The 20,532-nt window shown below is 41.0% G+C and overlaps 1 protein-coding gene across 10 annotated transcripts in view; it reads right to left on the bottom strand.

Annotated features, from left to right (window-relative positions):
- The window catches only part of kank1a (KN motif and ankyrin repeat domains 1a), a 247,080-nt gene that overhangs the window by 73,249 nt on the left and 153,299 nt on the right, over positions 1-20,532 (bottom strand). For 8 of the 10 annotated variants that reach the window (XM_043718316.1, XM_043718240.1, XM_043718288.1 and 5 more), the window contains exon 2: positions 11,743-11,856. The exons of the other annotated variants lie outside the window; for them this stretch is intronic. In XM_043718316.1, the coding sequence (XP_043574251.1) occupies positions 11,743-11,776 (34 nt within the window). In that variant the 5' untranslated portion in view covers positions 11,777-11,856. The remainder of the gene's footprint in view (positions 1-11,742; positions 11,857-20,532) is intronic. 10 annotated transcript variants of the gene reach the window in all.

Raw genomic sequence — 20,532 nt, 5'->3', positions numbered from 1 at the left:
AGCTTTCAGGGTGCTCCTGAAGCATTAGGTTTGAAACTGAGATTGACAGTATGTGCATAAATGTGTTTGAGAGTCTGCATTACAAAGAGAAAGAGAGAGAGAGAGAGAGAGAGAGAAAGAGATAGAGTCCATTTGAGAGACAGACACACAGAGAAAGAGGAACTGTGTGCAAAATGTGTGTGCACGTGAGACAGAGAGAGGAGTGCGCACGTATGGCAGAAAGAGAGCACTTTTCTGACAAAGTGAGAATGAGCACGCAAGTGTGCAAGAGTGTTTAAAAAAGAATGAGAGAAAGAGAACAGATTAGATATTTGTTTGATGAATGAAATTTTGGAACCTAATTACGCACTCGTCTTGGTACAATGAATGAATAACTTTTAAATTTTTAAAATCTAAATCTATTTATTCCAGTTTGCTGAGATTTACATGAAATCCTCTAAATAACACACTTTTAATGCAAATTTAATTTTGCTGTTAACTTTGCTTCTCTAAAAAGACAGAAATAAATTCTAGATAAAGACGTAGCTAGTCTGCTTACCGAACGGTGATAATCCTTCTTTCTCCCACACAGTGAAAAATGCAAGTCTTTAGCACACTTCACAGTTGGACTGTCTCATTTATTCCTGACACATCAGCAGGCAAATAACTAGCATTGCTAAGGTCAGCTTGCTCAGTTCTTTTGGAATTTCCTTGTAAACAGTGTAGTGACTGCCAAGCCATAGGTTTCAATTTGATGATTATTCCTAACGCAAGTTAGCAATGTGGCAATCACCCAGGGTTTCAGAGGGCTGTCCTTCAGCTTCATCTACAGAGTCCAGATGAAGTGAAAGCGATGTTTAATTATTATACAGCATGCACTGGCAACTGTGTCACAGTTGTTTAAGATTAGACAAAGGCTGCAGATTTGATTGCAGCCCAGAGGAAACACTTTGTTTTGTTTTTATCCACAGCACTGACATCATGGCTTGCTTTCTCTCAAAATAAAATGGTTAAGGCATTGGGCCAGCTGGATTTTATATGGTTTACTTTCTTAGTGCCAGCATAGAATTAAAGAATCAAAAATAAACAAGCTTTAATTATATAGAAATGCCTTCAATGCATTACTCAAAAAATGAACTTGGGAGGCTCAAAGTTACATAGCCATATGTGCTGTGCTTTTTTTCATTTAGTTAAAACATACAATCTGCCTTCATGAAACTCTTTGAAGAAACTTTGCAAGTCAAACAGGAACACAGATAAAAATAAGAGTTCATCAACTGAACTGACATTACAACAGGTGGTTAAAAAGTTTTAAGCAGCATTCCAAAAGCAGAGAAAGGACAGCAATAAATGTTCAAAGGTGGGAATTTCTCATGCTTACTCCAAGGGCATGACTACCTGCCAATGCAAAGGAATTGCAGAATTCACCAACGTCAGACTCAGAACAACACTTATTCTTTGGAGAACTGTAGGGTGGGAGGACGTTACAGAGAAATACCACAAAAGGAATCTATACAACGGAATGAAAACTTTTTTGTGTCATTGTTCATCTGGGTGCCTATGTAACTTAGCAAACATTTTTCTCAAATCCCCTATAAACTTCTTATCTTCCACCTTAAAATTTAAGTCCCTTATTATTGACCCTTTGACTAAGGGTAGCAGCTGATTCCTGTCCAGGCTCTTCATAATCATATACATGCTGTTACCCAAGACCTTATTCCTCACAATTAACCACTTGGCCAGTAGCTGGAGATGGATGAAAGCTTTCGAGGGCAGAGAAAGATCGAGGCATGTTTTATGGTTGGTTTGTTGGACTAAGGGCAGATGAAGCAGTCAAAAGAACAACTATATAAAGCATGTTTATTGTTTTATGTAGAAATGTTTTCAATGCATTATTCAAGAAATGAACTTGGGAGGCACAACGTTATGTACATCTGCACTGTTTTTCTTAAAAACTTAGTAAAACATACAACTTGCTTTTATGCAGCTCTTTGAAGAAACTTTGCAAGCTGAAAGAACAGCTTGACAAAGACATTAATTAGCTCCTTGCACCTTTTCGAATGGAGGGTGGAGGGGATGGGGATTCAAGGAGAAAGAAATAGGAGCTAGTTTAGAAGTCCTGAAACTTTGACCAAGGGGAGAAGGAATGATGCTGTGATCTGATCCAAACAGTTCTATTGATGAACGAGCCTAAACTAGTTATACTAAGTAATCAGAATCCAAGGCTTATTTTGCACGCAATAAGCCCGATTTTTTGTTTGTTTGATGTAGGTAATTTCAAACCTCTAATTCAACAAAGCAAGAAAGATTTAATGGTGAACATCAAGAGTGTAGGTTCTTCTAACAGCCTGAATGGATGAGTTCTATGTATCCAAAACCATGCTTCACACCCCTTATATTTATGAACACAGAATCCCTGCAGCTTTGGCATTAACCAGTGTGTGGTTAAAAAAAATCTATTCAAGCATTTGGTAAGGTATCATCTGAAACCAACTCCACTACACCAGCCACATGCTTAGGATGCATTCCAACTACCAAAACAAACTGCCTTCACCCAACTCAAGGAAGGCACTTGTACAAGAAGAGGACAAAGGAAGTATTTCAAAGTTTTCCTCAAGAAATGCAACATAGTTGGCAATGTGTGCGAGACCCTCATTCAACATGGACCAACTTAGAGGACACAATGTACTGAGAACACCCAGCAGAAAGAGGAAGTACGGAAAAGGAACTGGAGAAAGGAATATCAGCAATGTTGAGGTGAAGGACCAATCCCACCTCCCGGAAGTACCCGTCAGGCGTGTGGTCAGAGATAGGGCTTTAGGATCAGGCTCATCAGCCATACAATGACCCACAGAACCCAGGACCAGTGACATGGAATTTGCTAGGTGGAGAATCAGTCAGTCTTTGGAGAGCGAGGTCATTAGTGAGTGATTGCCAATGACAGAGTGGAACAAAGAGGGTAAAACATGAAGACCATGAAACAATTTAATTTCAAGAGGCTGGCATGGCACCTCATGTGACAAAGTTGGGTCAGATCTAGTCAGCATTATGAGTGACCCATGAATCACGATGAAGGTTCCTTGTACATTCAGCTTCTACCAATATTTTCATTACCCCAATCAGGGTTTTTCTAAACCTTGCTTAGGAAGAGGCACCACGAAACAGAAATCTTCCTCTTCTGGTTTGATTCAGAGTTAGTTTCCGCGCTGCTTTTGGCACTCTGCAAATTTCCCTCAGCACCTCAAGGAGTAGTATGGCCGCTCCCAACAGTAATTCAGTAAACCCGCTGGAAAACCTGCAGCGCTGACTGGATCAGGCTCAGCTAGCCTCAAATAACCTGAACATGTCTATTGTCTAGACAAATGCAAGAAGAATAGTAACCTGGGCAAAGTGCCAGAAAGCAGCATGAATTGTACACTGGCAAAACTCAACACCCACGAGAAGGAAGAGAAAAACTTTGGTTTAAACAGGATTCAAAGATTCGGCCTTAATATTTCCTTTGTGGTTTGGTCCCAAAACAACCCGCATAGAGAAAATGGAAAATGAAATGCATGGTGCCAATTTACAAAGATTATATTTTGACATTTTATTCAAATGATCCAGAATCCTAAGTTTGCGACAAAAGGCTTCTATTGGTTAATATATTTAGCAGCTTCCATTGAAAAATGGTCAAACTGATGAAATAAGATTCTAAAATGTAAATCATTGAAAATTTGCATTATCCTGTATAATCAAACTAAACTCAACCATTGATTGATCGTGATTAAAAACTGAAAAGAAAAGAAAATGTTCTAAAAGCCTCAAATCACTAGTGGAAATAAAAACCCACCTAAACAATGCAAACTCGAGTCTCCACCAGGTTCGTAGCTGCTGCAACAGGCATAAAGCTCATGACTTTCTTTCAAGTTTTGAACCCCCATTCATTGGAATCACCAGGTGAAGTAAGATCGTTTCTGTCAATATTGTGAACTGGAAAATGGTGGTAACATCCGCAAACGAGCAAGCTGCAGTACCTTAGAAAACTGCTAATTAAAAAGCCTATTTGGTGAAATGATGGGATCCGAAAAACGACACCAGCCACTAAATCTTTTTCAGGATTATTCCATGTGACATGGACATCTTTCACTCAGCAATTCAAGAATGGGGTTTGCCTTCCCGAGGACATTTGGGGATGGACTATAAATGCTTGCCGAGCCAAAGTGCTATAGGTACATCGACCATGCTGTTAGAGTGTGTGTTCCAGGAGTTTGACCCATGACACTGAAGGAACCGTGATACAGTTCCAAGTCAGGATGGTGTGGGACTTGGAAAGGAACCTGCAGTTGGGTGGTGATCCCATTTATCTGTTGTCCTTGTCTTTTGAGGTGGTGGAGGTTGTAGGGTTTAGAAATTGCTGAAGCAGCCCTGGACAGTTGCTGCAATACATCTCATGGATGGGACAGACTGTGCACGGGGCACCTCGTTCACCACCCATTAAGCAGCTAGATCAACTGTTGTTGGAGCTGCACACACCCAGGCCAATGGAGAACAAGGTCACACCGATGCCACTGCACCTTGTAGGTGGTGTACAAGCTTAGTAATTCAAATACTAACACTGCTAAGTGCAGAATCTAGTCTCTTAGCTGTTTCGAATTAATATGATTAGTCCAACTGTTTCTGATCAATGGTATTTCCCAGAATCTTGATATTTGAAAATTCAAGGGGAAATGTCTTGTTGGAAATGGTCTTTGCCATTGTAATGTGCTTTTCATCAGCCCAAGCCTGGAGGTTATCCAGATCTTGCTGCATATCTAAACAGATTGTTTCGGTAATTGAGTTATGATTTGTTCTGAACATTGAGCAAACATTAGTTGCACTTCTGACCCAATGATAGAGAGAAGGTCAATGAGGTAGCTGTTATCTGTGAGATACTACCCGAGGAACACCAGGCCGTCTTGTGACAAGTGGTGGTGTCCCTACTCCTTGTTCAAGTCCCACCTACTCCAGAGGTGTGTAATAGCATCCCTGAACAGGTTGATTAGAAAAATAGGCTCAATAAAGATTTTACATGAGGAAATCCTGCAGTGATGCCTTGGGGCTAAGCTGAATGATCTTCAATAACCGCCATCTTTTGTACTAAATATGGCTCCAACCAGTAGTGTTTCCCCTCTACTTCCCACTGGTTTCAGTTCTGCTAGGGTTGTCTAATGCCATACTCTTATCAAATTCATTGTATGAGGAGTGGCTGAGGACTCTGGGTCTGGACTCGATGTTTAGAAGAATGAGGGAGGATCTCATTGAAACTTACAAAATCCTGGGACCGTTGAATAGAGTGAATTGAATTTATTGTCACGTGTACCAAGTCACAGTGTAAAAGTTTTGTCTTGTGAGCAATACAGGCAGATCACAGAGTTAAATAACATAGATAAGTAAATAATAGGTAAACAGCGGCAAAAACAAAAACACAGGTACAGGCGAATGTTAAGAGTTTGTGAGTCCATTCAGTATTCTAACAACAGGAGGGTAGAAACTGTTGTGAAACTGGCTGGTGCATGTGTTCAGGCTTCTGTACCTTCTCCCCGATGGTAGAGATTGTAGAAAAACATTGCCAGGGTGGGATGGATCTTTGAGAATGCTGGCGGCCTTTCCTTGACAGCGGGCCTGGTAGATGGATTCTATAGATGGGAGGTTGGCCTTTGTGATTGTCCGGGCCGAGTTCACCATTCTCTGTAACCATCTCCGATTTTGAATGGTACCATACCAGGTAGTGATATATCCAAACAAAATGCTCTCGATGGCGCACTTATAAAAGTTGGCACGGGTATTCACGTCATGCCAAATGTTCTCAGTTGCCTGAGGACGAAGAGATGTTTTTGGGCAATTGTAACCAGTGCATCCACTTGAAACGTTAATCATGAGTTCCTTGGTTTTGCCGGCTTTGAGAGCTAGGTTGTTCTCAGGTGCACCATTTTCCGAGGTCTTCCACCTCCCGTCTGTAGTCTGTTTCATTGCCATCTCAGATTCGACCGACTGTGTTGATGTCATCAGCAAACTCGTAAATGGCATTAGTCTGGTATTTGGTGATGCAGTCGTGGGTATACAGTGAGTACAGTAAGGGGCTGAGTACACTCCCCTGGAGGCTCCAGTGATGAGTATCAGAGAGGATGAAATATTGACCCCAATCTTCACTGATTGAAGCCTGTGGGTCAGGAAACTGAGGATCCGGTTGCAGAAGGGGTTTAGTCCAAGATCACTAAGTTTAGTAATCAGTCTCGAGGAATAATAGTGTTGAAGGCTGAACTGTAGTCAATGGGTAGGATTCTTACGTAGCTGTTCTTGGTATCAAGATGTTCTAGGGAGGAGTGAAAGGCAAGTGATATAGCATCTGACATGGGACTGTTGGTCCGATAGGCAAACTGGAGTGGGTCAAGAGTAGTGGGGAGGCTGGAGTTGATTAATGTCATGACTAGCCTTTCAAAGCACTTCATGACCTCCGAAGTTAGGGCCACTGGGCGATAGTCATTGAGACATGCTGCATGAGCCTCTTTGGGCACAGGGATGATGTTGACCCTCTTGAAACAGGCAGGGACAATGGCCTGCTGCAGGGAGAGGTTGAAGATGTCCAAGAAGACCTCTGCCAGTTGACCTGCACACGGTCTGAGTGCACGGCCTGGTACTCTGTCTGGTCCTTGGATTTACACAAAGGAAAACGGATCTGACCTCTGATGCAGTGACTGTTGGGATAGGCTTGTCAGGACTCGTCGGAATAGGTGTTACCTCTCTTCCGACGTGAGCATAGAGTGGATATGGAGAAGATCGTTCCACTCGGAGGGACTAGGACTTAAGGGCACAGCTTCAGAGTGAAAGGTTAGAACTCAGATAAGGAGGAATTTCTTCAGCTAAAGGGTGGTAAAATCTGTGGAATGCATTGCCACAGAGGGCTGTGGAGGCTAAGTCATTGAGTGACTTAAAGACAGAAAGGCTTGTGATTAATCAGGGTATCGAGGGTTATGGGGAGAAGGCAGGAGTTGAGAAAAATATCAGCCACGATCGAATGGCAGAGCAGCCTCAATGGTTCAGTAATAATCCTATATTTCACCATCTCAGTGTTCCCTTGATATCAAGGGCAGTCACTCCCACCTGGCTCCTCGAGTGCAGGAGGCGTGGGGGTGGGGTAGGGTTTGGTGGTGGGGTGGTGTCTAGAAGGATCTCAGAAACTGATAAATTTCTAACCAGACGAGCTAACCAGACGAGGCATGATAATCACAGGAAGGATAATCCCAACAATCAGAAAGTCCAGAAGCAGAACTGTGTCTCAGTCTTAGGATACAGGGAAGGGCATTGAGGGCTGAGATGAGTAGAAATACCTTCACCCAGACAGTGGGGAGTCTGTGGAATTCTCTGCCACAGAATGTAGTTGAGGCCAAAATATTGAATGTTTTCAAGAAGGAGTTAGATATAGCTCCTTGGATTAAAAAGATCCAAGGATATGTGGAGAAAATGGCAACAGGTTGCAGAGTTAGATGATCAGCCATGTTCATATTGAATGGAGAACAGGTTCAAAGGGCTGAATGGCCTACTCCTATTCCTATTTTCTACGTTCAGTACCCCACCCTGACTGCATTGTGGGTCCTTGTAGTGAGGTTTAACATGGAGAAGCACTTATTCATCAGCTAAGAGAGAGCCAAGGGTTGGTGATCCGCAAGAGCGTTCCCTGCTCATTGTCCAGCTAATAGAATGAGGTTTCATGGGGCTCGGAGTCAATGTCGCGGACTCACAGAGCTACTTCATCCAGCTCTATTGCACCATCCTTGGTGGGACTGTGCTGTCAGTGGATGGAACTGGGGATGGGACAGTGTTGTCTGGTACATTATCTGTAAGGTATGATTGTGTGAATGAGTATGTCAGGTTGTTGCTTTCCAAGTCTGTGAGACTGCTCTCCAATTTCTGGCACAAGCCCTTTGTCATTACCCAGGCAGACTTTACAGGGTTTACAATGTTGTCGCTTTCAGTATCTGGGTTGAAGCATTCGGCTTCTCTGCTTTTGGACCTTTCTCCCAGCAGTTTTATACAACAGAATGACTTGCTCAACAATTAAGAGTCAATCACAGCGGTGCTGCAGTTTCAGCTCTGGTTGATCTACACAAGTCCTTTGAGATTAGAGAAGTGCAAAGTGTATTTCTGGGAGGTTGTGCATCCAATATCATGAGAATTACAACTTCAACTTGTACCCAATACTTATTTACTTATTGATTTCAGAGACTAAGCATTGCGGCTGGTTTCTGCACAGCATTCTAATCTTAAAAAAAAAGGGACAAAGAATTGAAGGTAAGAAAATAAGAAACACTCCTCAGCTACAAATCCTTGACAATAATATTTTACAACTAAGGCTATAAAACTGTAGCTAACCATGGCTGTGGGGGGAAGTGAAAAAGAAAAGGTAGAATAGAATAGAACAGCAATTTATTGCCATGTCTAGTTTTACAAAAAAAGTGAAAATTTTTAAGGAGAAAGAGAAGAGAATTAGAAAGAGAAAAATTAAAAGAAAAAAAATTAAAAAAGCTTAATTCTACTCGTTAATGTAACCTTTACGATTGCATGATCCATATATGTCTCCATTCATTAGACTTTGTTTCATTGAAAACTCTTTTCTTAATGTTCATTTAGTTTGACACATGCAAACACTCACTCACTGCCCAAGATCAACACTTGCTGTTGTACAGTTACATCATGCTAAACTCAGAACAAAAAGGGCAAGGAATTGAGAAGAAGTAGTTACACTGGCTGGCTACAAATCTTTAGGAGGAACAACAGTTTACAACTAAGGATATAAAATTGTAGCTGTGGGGGAAGGAATGTTATACTGTCATACACCACTTAATACTTACATCTCAGAAGATTTGTTAAGCCTTTCAGAAAACAAAAATGCAGATTGTTAAATTATGCATTAATCTGCACATGTCTGGTTTTCTGTGTTCAGGTTTATGCTAAACTATTTACAATTCAAATCGGGCTGTTCTGGACAGAAACCATAATTTTGAAACATTGATTCTGTTATTTTAAGTTAACTATAAAGTTATCAACTTAATGCTTAATTGTTTTATCTGGCAATTTACAGTCAATTCTGTGCTAAGATTGGCATGGAGCTGTGAAAGAGGATTTAAACTAAATGACAATGAAGGAGAATTTTCATAGATGCAGACATGGGGTAGTCGAAAATGCATTATATCTCTTATCTTATCACCAAACTTTATCCAAAAAAACCCAGCATAAATTCAGATACTGATTGACACTTATTTCCCCAAATTATACATAAAAAGAACTTTGTGGGACTATCTTCTCCCTTTGTCCAGGCCACCAAGGACAAGGACTCAAAGTACCCCAAGTATTTGTTACAGCATCAAATTAAGGAAATATACAAGATGGCATCAAACTTTACCCCACAGCTAAATTAGTCCAAGCTTTCCCTAGTCACTTTATTTATCCTACAATGGGAAATTGAATGATTACAATTTTGACAGCTTCCCTGTAATACCTAGATCCAAAATCAACTCTGGCCATTTCCTTAGTAGCCCTTTAAAGAGACTGAGGTCAGCTTAAGATCAATGATTCAAATGGAGGTCATCACCCATTTTTAAGATGTAGTTCTGGTATGAAGATCATGGCCCAAAGTTTCCAATTCCTGGATCTTTGGAGATTGGACATTATTTGAAAGATGCTGGTCATGACTCAGCTGAGGATAAGACAAACAGGCTCCACGGGGATTGCCTGGAAAACCTGGTGGGCAATTTCTTCTTCTCTGCAAGACCATGTGAAAACGCCCTTCACTCGGAGGCAGAGTCACAAAAAGATCTTAGAATTTCCAACTTAGTTGCCTGGATATTTATCTGTGAAATGCTGGACAGATTAAAATTATGTCTAGCATCTGTGCAATTATACAACCGATGCTGAATCCCAACCCCAAGTAACCTCACTGCCATCCTCCCCACTGCCCAACTCACTTTCCTCACTCAAATGCATTCACTCGTGCACTGAAACACTGTGCAATGTTCCAGAGCTCTACAGTGCGTCAGTGAATGAAGATCCTCATAGAATACAACAAGAAGTGCTATTGAAAAAGGGATGCAGCTTATCTTCCTTCTAGCCACCATCCTTCATCTGTTCACTGCAACTTAAAAAGTTTACATTCTTTCTCTTGACTCGGATTCTCTCTCCACAGATGCCACCAGACCTACTGAGATTCTACAGTAAGTTATGTTTAAATTGCAGACTTCCAGCATCCACAGTACTTCGCTTTCATTTGGGTTTGTCCTGTCTCAGGAGGTCCAGACACACCCAGGTAACATCCCATTCCTGGCTAAATGCCAGTGTTGTAATTCTACTGAACAACCTGACCAAGGAATGGCTCGGTGTCAGTTAGTTCAGTTGGTTGGATGGCTGTTTTGCAATGCAGAGTGAGGATAATAGCCAGGGTTCAATTCCCGCACTGGCTGAGATTACCATGAAGGACTCTCCTTCTCAACCTCTCCCTTGCCTGAGGCATGGTGACCCTCAGATTAAACCACCACCAGCCGTCTCTCTCTAATGTGAGAGTAGCCCTAGGGTGACTTTCCCTACCTTTATCTTTTAGTTCTGGAGCACAAGACCACAATACTATTGACAGAATTTTGTCAGGTCACATAATCTTTGTATCATTCAGTGCCTTCCAGCACTTCTTAATGTCACAAATTGACTAAAGCTGACGGTGATGGCATTGGAGACCTCAGGAAGGGGCTAAGATGGATCATCCACTTGGCATTTTTGACTGGAGATTATTGCAAATATTTTGGCCTTACCTTTTGCACTGATGCGCCGAGCTGCTCCATCATTTAGGACAGGGGTATTTGTGTAGCTTCCCCTTTCGGTAAGCTGAATACAGCGAATGGCATTAATTGTGTTGGTCTGAGAAAACACTATGGAGCCAACAGAAAATGTTCTATGACTGGGATCATAGCTACTAAGGTATAACTGGCAAAGAACTTTTGATTTTGCAGCCAATATTTGTTTTAAACAAAGCCTGTATAGCTAAAGTGAAGGACCTGGTAGCGAGCAACCGTCAGGTATGGTAATACTGGTGTGAAGATAAAAGTTTATTAAATTGAGACATCTTGAAAATGTTACAACATTGACCCCAATACCAGAAAAGAATGAATCAGCCGACTCTATGACATACAGTATAATGAAAACTAATTCTGCAATTATGTCAGAAATGTAAAAACTCCAAGTGCATCCAATGATGCACACAAGTAACAGAACTTGCATAGTGGAGAGTGAAAGAGTAATTTGGTTAAGCAGTGTTAAGGACAAAGTAGAGGCTGAGCGACTGTGATACTCGCTATCAAACAGGGAATTTTTCCATGCTTCTCCAAGGTGCGATGTCTTTGAGTAAAATTGTAATGAAATTTGTCACTTGCAAATGCAATGAAGTTAGCATCAATTTTTCACCACTAATTACTTGCTGTTACAAATGAAATATTGCCACCTAATAAAGTACATTCATTTATACTGTAGCATTAATTTCATTAAGTTTTGTATTGATGAAATCATTTGAGTTTGTTATCGATTCATTATTTCATTACAGAAAAGCAAATCTAGTCATTTCAGCAGAAGAAGTGATTTACATTGACAGCCTGTTCCATTTATTTGGAATTGAAATCCTATTGGATCTAAAAGTGATATGCTATGGCTTTGATTTTGCCATGGAAAATGCCCACAGTATGATCTTGCAATAATAAAGTCTATTACCTGGAACACTCCCATTAATCACAGTGTGAGCCATATCTGCATCTGCTTATTCATAAATCCACAAAGACATTAGTCATGCAACCACCATGCATCAAGTCCAGTCAGTCATGCAACCTGGAAAAGGAAAAAGAAAATATTTGTGTTAATTACATGATCACCAATATGGAGTTGGCACAATTTGCCTCCAGTGGCATAAATCAGCATCACTTTCACTGCATGGTGCATAACAATTGAGCTTAGAAATACAAAAGAATTGCACATGGTACCACAAAACCATCTGGATTCAATTCTAGACAATTTTCAAAGAAGTCTTTCCAGTAGCTTTTTGGATACAGGCATAATCTAGTCAAATGAAAAATCTCAGGTAAGTTTGAGGCCTAGTCTGTTAGATGGTTTCAGCCAGAGTGTCAACTAACTGTAAACTGGCTTTAATGTCTGGCCAGGGTCTTGACTCCTCAGTGCCTATACTGTCAAACATTTATTGATCGAAAAAGATTTGTTCAGGATGCCTGTGGGATCCAAACCAATGATGTGATTTTTCTAGTATTACAAGAGTGGCCATTTGGGGATGTTTCAGATGGTCACCAGTGCCTGGATTTGGAAACCATACACAGAAGGAAATGGAAAAGAAGGGAAAAAAGATTGTAATGAAAAGAAAAACTCATTTTCTTAAAAATGTTGGAAAACCCATCCTATGATGTTCAGAAGGTGTGCTTTTATATTTAATTTGATGACATGACAGTATGCAAAAACTGGATTAACCAAGTTTTTAATCCATTGAGAGACATATCAAATGGTGTTAAATTCATCGCTGGTTTTCCTGACTTATAGAAAGACACATACAGAAACCATGAAAAGAAAATGACTGATCAAATGGGGATGTGAAATTTCAGAAAGTATCTTATAATTTATTTTATCATCTTAGGTAAAGGATTTTGTTTTCTTACAGAGGGTGGTTCACATGTGGAATAAACTTCCTCAGGAGGTGCTGGAAGTGGATACAATTCCAACGTTTACAAGATATTTGGATAAGTACATGAATAGGAAAGGTTTGGAGGGACATGGGCCTGGAGCAGGCAGGTAGGACTGGTTTAGTTTGGGATTATGTTCGGTACGGACTGGTTGGAGTGTAGGGCCTGTTTCCATGCTGTGAGACTCTAGGATTCTCTAAAAGAAGTTTTTATTTTGTTTGCTTATGTCTTGTACAAATAAACTGATGCTAATACTTCACAATAGCAAACATTTAAACTACTTAAGTAGTCATAGGCTATCCTGTTGACTCACATTCTACAGGCTACACAAACAGAACTTATTCATAGACATGCTTCTAACAAATACCATATATACTGGTGTAGAAGTTCTCATGTAAACGTTAGCCCTATAATTTATGGTCTGAGAACATTTATTTTTCCATATACTTCAAGTAAACAATTACCCAAGTTTCTCAGGGATCAAACTGCATTGTGATTGCTAATTACTTTGATATAATTATCGTGGTTCATAAATTTAAAGGCACATCTAGGATTTTCATTTCACCCAATTCTAGTGAGAACCTGTTAACCAGGTGTAACATTATGTACTTTGGAGGAAAAAAAACCCATGTACAAAGCCAGTTCAAGCTGAAAGAAAAAGAAATGTGACATAATGAGATAACTTGAATAAAGAAACTGGTCACATCACCCACAGATCAATCTGATCTATAAACTCGGAGGTACAAAGGAAAATGATATTACTCAGCTCAAGGCCAGTGCTAAGTGATGCATTAGATTCACCAAAGGCACTATTTAATCATCGATCAATGGCACAATCTTTTCAACCCTTTGCTTGACCACAAAGATTTTTGATCCTTATTACCACACAGCTTTTGTCACATTTCAATTAGAACAATAAAAGCTACCAACTTCCCTGTCCAATAGTGACTAGAAGAGACTCATTTCTAAAAGGTGGACTGTCAAAGACAATCATTTATGGAAAAACTGCAGAACAGTACAGCACAGGAATCGACCCTTCAGCCCATCATGTCTGTCAATTATGAAGATAACCAGACAGGTCCACATGGTGATGTTATGCAACCAACTTATTGGAACTAATTGCACAGGCATTCGGATAGTGAGCATTGTGACTTTGAATGCAAACTATTGCAGGTAATTTCTAATGGGCATTTGCATTGTGTTGAATGAAATGTACAAAGTTTGCAAGATTTTTATTACAAAGTAAATTTTGAAGAATTAATATGAACAATTTCATGTTTTGCTTTGACGTTATGTCATTGTAGTGGTCCTTTTGAGCCCAAACTGAGCATATCAATACTCAAAAATATTACCCACTTAAAAATCAAGCCCATAATTTTTGGACTAGCAAGTTTCCCGCACAAATTTGACTTTTCAAACCAATGTCTGTATGGTAGCTTCTCTTTAAGCTGATTTAAGTTTTGACCTTTCAGACATGCATGACAGCACAATGCTGGATATTTTATTTTTATGGCCAGGTGCCTTTGCCAATACAGTTTCCTTGCCAACTTGGTCTGATATGTAAGATTTCATGATATTCCCAATACAGACCGATATTGATCTTTCCTTTTGTCAACGTGTGATTACAAACTGTTGAAATGCAATGTGCCTTTCATCTACTAGGAGACAGTGAAATCTTTACAAGTTGATTCCCCTCATAAATCTGGGACATCATGCAGATGGCCAGTTAGCTTAGCTGGTTGGATAGCTGGATTGCAATGCAAAGTGACACTGACAGCGTGGGTTCAATTCTCACACCGGCTGAGGTTACCATGATTGACTCTCCTGCTCAACTTCTTGGCTCACCTGAGACACGGTTACCCTCCGGTTAAACCGTCTCTGTCGAAATAAGAGAGCAGCCCTTAATAAGAGGGCGGAGCTGGTGGTAGAGATTTGTTAAATTGGTCTGGAGGCCTGCAACCAGTTGTGTACCTCAAGGATTGATCCTAGGTACACTGATTTTCATCATGAATATCAACAATGAGAATATAGGAGGTAAGGGTCAATAAGTTTGTGGATAACACAAAACTTGTTGATATAGCTGACTGTGAAGGTGATCTCAGAGTGTGAGATCTTGATCAGAAGGGCCAGTGGGCCAAGAAGTGGCAGGTGGAGTTTAATCTAGATAAATATATGATGCTGCGTTTTGGTAAGGCAAACCAGGACAAGACTTACATCGCTGATTTCAGTGTTGTGTGCATCTCAGAGTGTAGCGACTTTATCTTTAGGGGCTGCACTGTCCCAACATTCTCTGACACTAAGACAGAAATTGCTGGATAAACTCAGTAGATCTCAGTATCAGCGTGGAGGAAACAAAGTTAATGATTCAAATCTGGTGACTAGACACTTGAAGGGTCACGGAACTCAAAACTTAACCTGTTTTCTCCCCACAGATGTTACCGGACCTGCTGAGTATCTCCAGCAATTTCTGTTTTTGTTTCAGATTTCCAGCATCCCCAATTCTTTTGCTTTATTTCAGTTGCTGATTTTCTCTTGAGTGTTTCAGGGCAAAGATTTTGATCAATCCTCAAAGCTGGTGATTTTGTATTTTACAACTTGGTCTTCCAATAACCGCCTAGCGAGGCTTTCGGCAGTTTGCGTGTTTATCCTGAGACATCTTCCTACAAAGTTGCAAACTTCCTCTCAATGCTCTAGTTCTCGTTGTCTAACACAGTCATAAAGAATCATAAAGTCATAACCCATGCAGCCTCCTTGTGTTTCATAAATTAACCTACATCAAGCTTCAGCAGAGTACACACAAAATTTTGTTTTGCTTATTAGACGATATCATCTCTCACTCTAATCCAAACAAAGGTAGAGCAGCCAAGGAATACAGACTTCTTTGGGCAGGCATTGGTGTCCAGTTTGCACTTCCCCATGATGGCATGACTGAACAAGAAACTGTGATGCAGTAAGGGTCATGGTTTTGTGTGCTTTCAGCCCAGCAGTGTTTCTGTGCAAAACATTGTGTTTTCTTCCATCTTATCATAAGCAGGGAAGGAGGGAGGTGGTGGGGAGGAAAGAGAGAGAGCGAAAGCAATTGCCTAACGACACTTAGATCTATGTTGCAGTAAGTACTACACTCATGAAAAGGTGCAGAAAATAATCAAGAAGCTGGCTGGAGTATAAGGACAGATTAGAGTGGTGCTGGAAAAGCACAGCAGGTCAGACAGCACCCGAGGTGCAGGAAAATTGACAATTCAGGCAGGAGCCCTTCATCAGGACCACTCTAATCTTGACTCTGATGTCCAGCATCTGCAGTCCTCACTGTAGCCTGGAGTATAAGGACATAGATCTTATACTGTAGTTATACAAAACCCTGGTAAGATGCCTCTTAGAGTACTGACACCACATCTCGGCACCACACCTTAGGGAGGATACATTGATCTTGGAGGAGTACGAAGTAGATTTACAAGAACAAGAGTAAATTACTGCAGATGCTGGAAACTGTACTGAAAACAGAAGATGCTGGAAATCACAACAGGTCAGGCAGCATCTGTTGGGAGAGATCAAGCTAACGTTTTAAATTGAGAGGAAGAATCATCTAGACTCAACGTTAGCTTGCTCACTCTCCACAGATGCTGCCGCAGCCGCTGTGATTTCCATCATCTGTTTTCAGATTTACTAGACTTCAGGGCTTAAGTCATGAAGAGAAATTATACAAATTAAAATTGTTTTCTCTAGAATTTAGAAGGTTAGGTGGTGATTTGATTGATGTTTGAGATATTAAAGGGAAAAGACAAGTAGATAAAGATAAACTACATGCACTAGTTGGGGATTCTAGAGCAAGGGGCATGGTCTGAGAATGAGGGACAGACCCTTCAGGAGAGATGTTAGAAAGCACCTTTCGACAGAAAGGGTGGGAGAGCTTTGGACTTCTCTCCCACACACGGCAGCGGATGCTGGATCAATTGATAATTTGAAATCGGAGATGGATTCTTTTCTTCAGTAATGGTATTAAAGGGATATGGTCTAAAGGCAGATATATGGAGTTAGGCCATAGACCAGCCACAATCTCCGATTGGTGGAACAGGCTTGGAGGGGCTAAACGGTCTACTCCTGTTCCTATGTTCTATTTCTGTTTTGATCCTTTTGTAGAAATCCACTTGGACTTTTCCATCAGCATATTCTGAACTGACCTTTGTTCCAAAAACAAACTGATTAACGATTCAGTATAGTGCGGAGGAGGTCAATTCAATCAATTTCAAAATAAACAGAGTGAGTACACCTTGGATCTAATTTCCTTTGAAACATAAATTTACAATGTACCCATCTTCCATATACAGAACAGGAATTCACAAAGTATAAGGGAAAGCCATACAGTCCCTTATAGAGTGCTGGCTGCCTTTGAGATAATATTCTGACACTTATCTCAATTGGGTTTTCAAGCAAATACCTCTTCCAATTAGTTAAAATGGAGATGGATTTGGTGCATGTAATGGGTCACTATGAAACACCTGCTAACAGATGCCACGTCATTTAAACAAGAACAAATTTCTTAAGTTTGAGCTATAGGGAGAGGCTGCATCGGCTGGGGCTGTTTTCCCTGGAGCATCAAAGGCTGAGGGGTAACCTTATAGAGGTTTATTAAATCATGCGGGATATGGATAGGATAAATAGACAAGGTCTTTTCCCTGGTTTGGAGGAGTCCAAACCGAGAGGGCATAGCTTTAAGGTGAGAGGGGAACGATTTACAAAGCACCAGAGGGGTGACTTTTTCCATGCAGTGCGTATGGAATGAGCTACCAGAGGAAGTGGTAGAGGCTGGTGCAATTACAGCATTTAAAAAATATATCTGGATGGGTCTACGAATAGGGAGGGTTTAGAGGGATATGGACCAAATGCTGGCAAATGGGACTGGGTCAGATTGGGATATCTGGTCAGCATGGACAAGTTGCGCCGAAGGGTCTGTTTCTTGCTGTACAACTATGACTTCAAATGGAGTTTTTCTTACTTTAAACACCACAATGCCAGCACTAAGTGCACAAAACTGTATTGGTAATTCAAAGACAAAGATCTCCATGACAAGCTTCTTTCAACCTTACAGCTCAGTTGGTGGTCAGGCACACACAACCCATTTCCAACCACCAATTTCAGAAGGCAAACCTGTAGCCTATCTCAAATCTGTGGCAAAAGTAATGCAAATGAAGTATTGAGATTGCTTTGTTAGCAGGTTCACAGCAATCCAAAGGTCAGAAAATTAAATCTTATTTTTGCAATATGTCAAAACTAATTCAGCTTTTGACTTGTCAGCAGTAACCATATCAGGTTTCAATCAAACAATTGAATGTAATATGTCAATATGAACAAACAGATAACCTTGATCAGATTCCAGCTTCTGGAAAGGCATGTGACATTGAATATGCTTAATGGTTCAAATGGGGGTGAGGGGAATGAGAACAGAGGTGCAAGTTTTGTGTGCAGCAGAAATTAACTTATACTGAGCTAATTCCTAAAACTGGGGACAATAAATAGATACTTGACAGATAAAGGACAGAACATGCATTATGGCAAACTTTGAAAATGTATTGCCTGTTTATGGCAATGTTATCAGAACGTTACATACCTACATCAGCTTAAATAAAGCAACCACACACATTTGTTTTCTTTGTTGTCAACAATTACCAATATCACTAACAAATTTAACATACTGAAACTTCCTGGGATACTTCACAGGAGTATTAGGAAACAAAATGAGAGAGAGATTAGGTGGGACTAGTAAAAGCTTGGTCAAAGAGAGAGGTTTTCAAAAGGAGTGTCTTAAAAAGGAAAATCAAGTTAGGAAGACACAGAGCTGTCAGAGGGAAATTCTGGGGTTGGGGGCTGAAAGCACATCTCTCATTTGTGGAAATATTATACATGAGAATGCACAATATGTCAGAACTAGGGGCCACAGACATCTCCAAGAACTGTGGAACTGGAGGACTTTACAGAGGCAGGGAGTTGGAAAACATAGAGGAGAATTTTCAAATGAACACTTAGCTGGGTGGGAAGGGGAGGGGAATGCAATGGAAATCAGCAAGCATAAAGGAGTGGGAGATAGTAAGAAAGGGAAGGTGATGGCCTTGTGGTATTATTGCAAGATTGTTAACAGAGAGAGTTAGATAATGTTCTCAGGACCCATGTTCAAATCCCACCATGGCAGGTGGTGGAATCTAAATTCAATTTAAAAAAATACTGGAACTAAGAGTCTAATGAAGACCATGAATCCATCGCCAATGTTTAGAAAAACCCATTTGGTTCACTAATATCCTTTAGGGAAGGAAACTGCCATCCTTACCTGATCTAGATTACACACCACTCGAGACCTACAGCAATGTGTTTGACTCTTAACTGATCTCTGGATATTAGGGACAGGCAATAAATGCTGGTATGATAAGTGATGCCCTCATCCTGTGAGTGAATTGAGGATGTGATGTGAGGTAAGCTGTGGACACCTATAGTTCTGGTGTCTTCAGGCCGATGAAGAATGTAGAAGGTCAACACCATGTATTGGAGTGGTCTAGGCAAAACAAAGGCATGGTGTTCGGCAGATGAGCAGAGAAAGGGATGATGTCCAGTGATATTACAGTGACACAACTATGTGATCTTCATTAACAGAAGAATAGAAGCTTATCCAGGATCCACTGGGTCACCCAAGGTTGCAAATAGACTGTTCCCAAGGAGACTGACGGAATCAGGAATTCAGGACAGTGGTTAAAATTAGATAATCTGCTCGCTCATTTACCTGCTATTTCCAGGGCCTGCCTACAAACTGCACAATGAAATACATTGACTCAGGAATCTTGAAACAAAGGAAAAGGTGTGGTATCAACGAAAGTTCATTCTTCATTCTAACAAGACAATCATGATGGGCGGGCCAAATTCCAACGACCGTCCACCAGAAACTCAATTGGACCAGCCATGTGTGTATTCTGGTTGTCAAAGTGGATCATAGACTGGGAATTACACACCGTCTTCCTTCCGCTCCCTATTTGGATTCTCCCTCCACCTGCCTGGGTGAATGCAGCTTCAAGAACACTCAAGCTTAACATCCTCCAAGACAAAGCAGCCTGACTGATACCACATTCACTCCCTCTCGATCCTGTACATACTGCTGCCACAGTGCACCATCGATATGAAGTCTGCTGTATCTCATTGAGACTCCTCTGACACAACCATCAAACCCAACCTTCCACCAACTAAGAAGAAAGATCAGCAGATACATAGGAACACCCCACTTAGAACATAGAACATTGAACAATACAGCACAGAACAGGCCATTCGGCCCACGATGTTGTGCCGAACATTTGTCCTAGCTTAAGCACCCATCCATGTACCTATCCAATTGCCGCTTAAAGGTCACCAAAGATGCTGACTCTACCACTCCCACAGGCAGCGCATTCCATGCCCCCACCACTCTCTGGGTAAAGAACCCACCCCTGACATCTCCCCTATACCTTCCACCCTTCACCTTAAATTTATGTCCAATTGTAACACTCTGTTGCACCCGAAGAAAAAGTTTCTGACTGTCGACTCAATCTATTCCTCTGATCATCTCATAAACCTCTATCAAGTCACCCCTCATCCTTCGCCATTCCAACGAGAAAAGGCCGAGCACTCTCAACCTATCCTCGTACGACCTATTCTCCATTCCAGCCAACATCCTGGTAAATCTTCTCTGCACCCTCTCCAAAGCTTCCACATCTCTCCTAAAGTGAGGCGACCAGAACTGCACACAGTACTCCAAATGTGCCTAACCAAAGTCCTGTACAGTTGCAACACCACTTCACGACTCTTG

The sequence above is a fragment of the Chiloscyllium plagiosum genome, chromosome 2 (genome assembly GCF_004010195.1).
Source record: "Chiloscyllium plagiosum isolate BGI_BamShark_2017 chromosome 2, ASM401019v2, whole genome shotgun sequence".
Taxonomy (NCBI): domain Eukaryota; kingdom Metazoa; phylum Chordata; class Chondrichthyes; order Orectolobiformes; family Hemiscylliidae; genus Chiloscyllium; species Chiloscyllium plagiosum.
The sequence above is the reverse complement of the archived record's forward strand: the minus strand, read 5'-3'. Positions and strand labels throughout refer to the sequence as shown.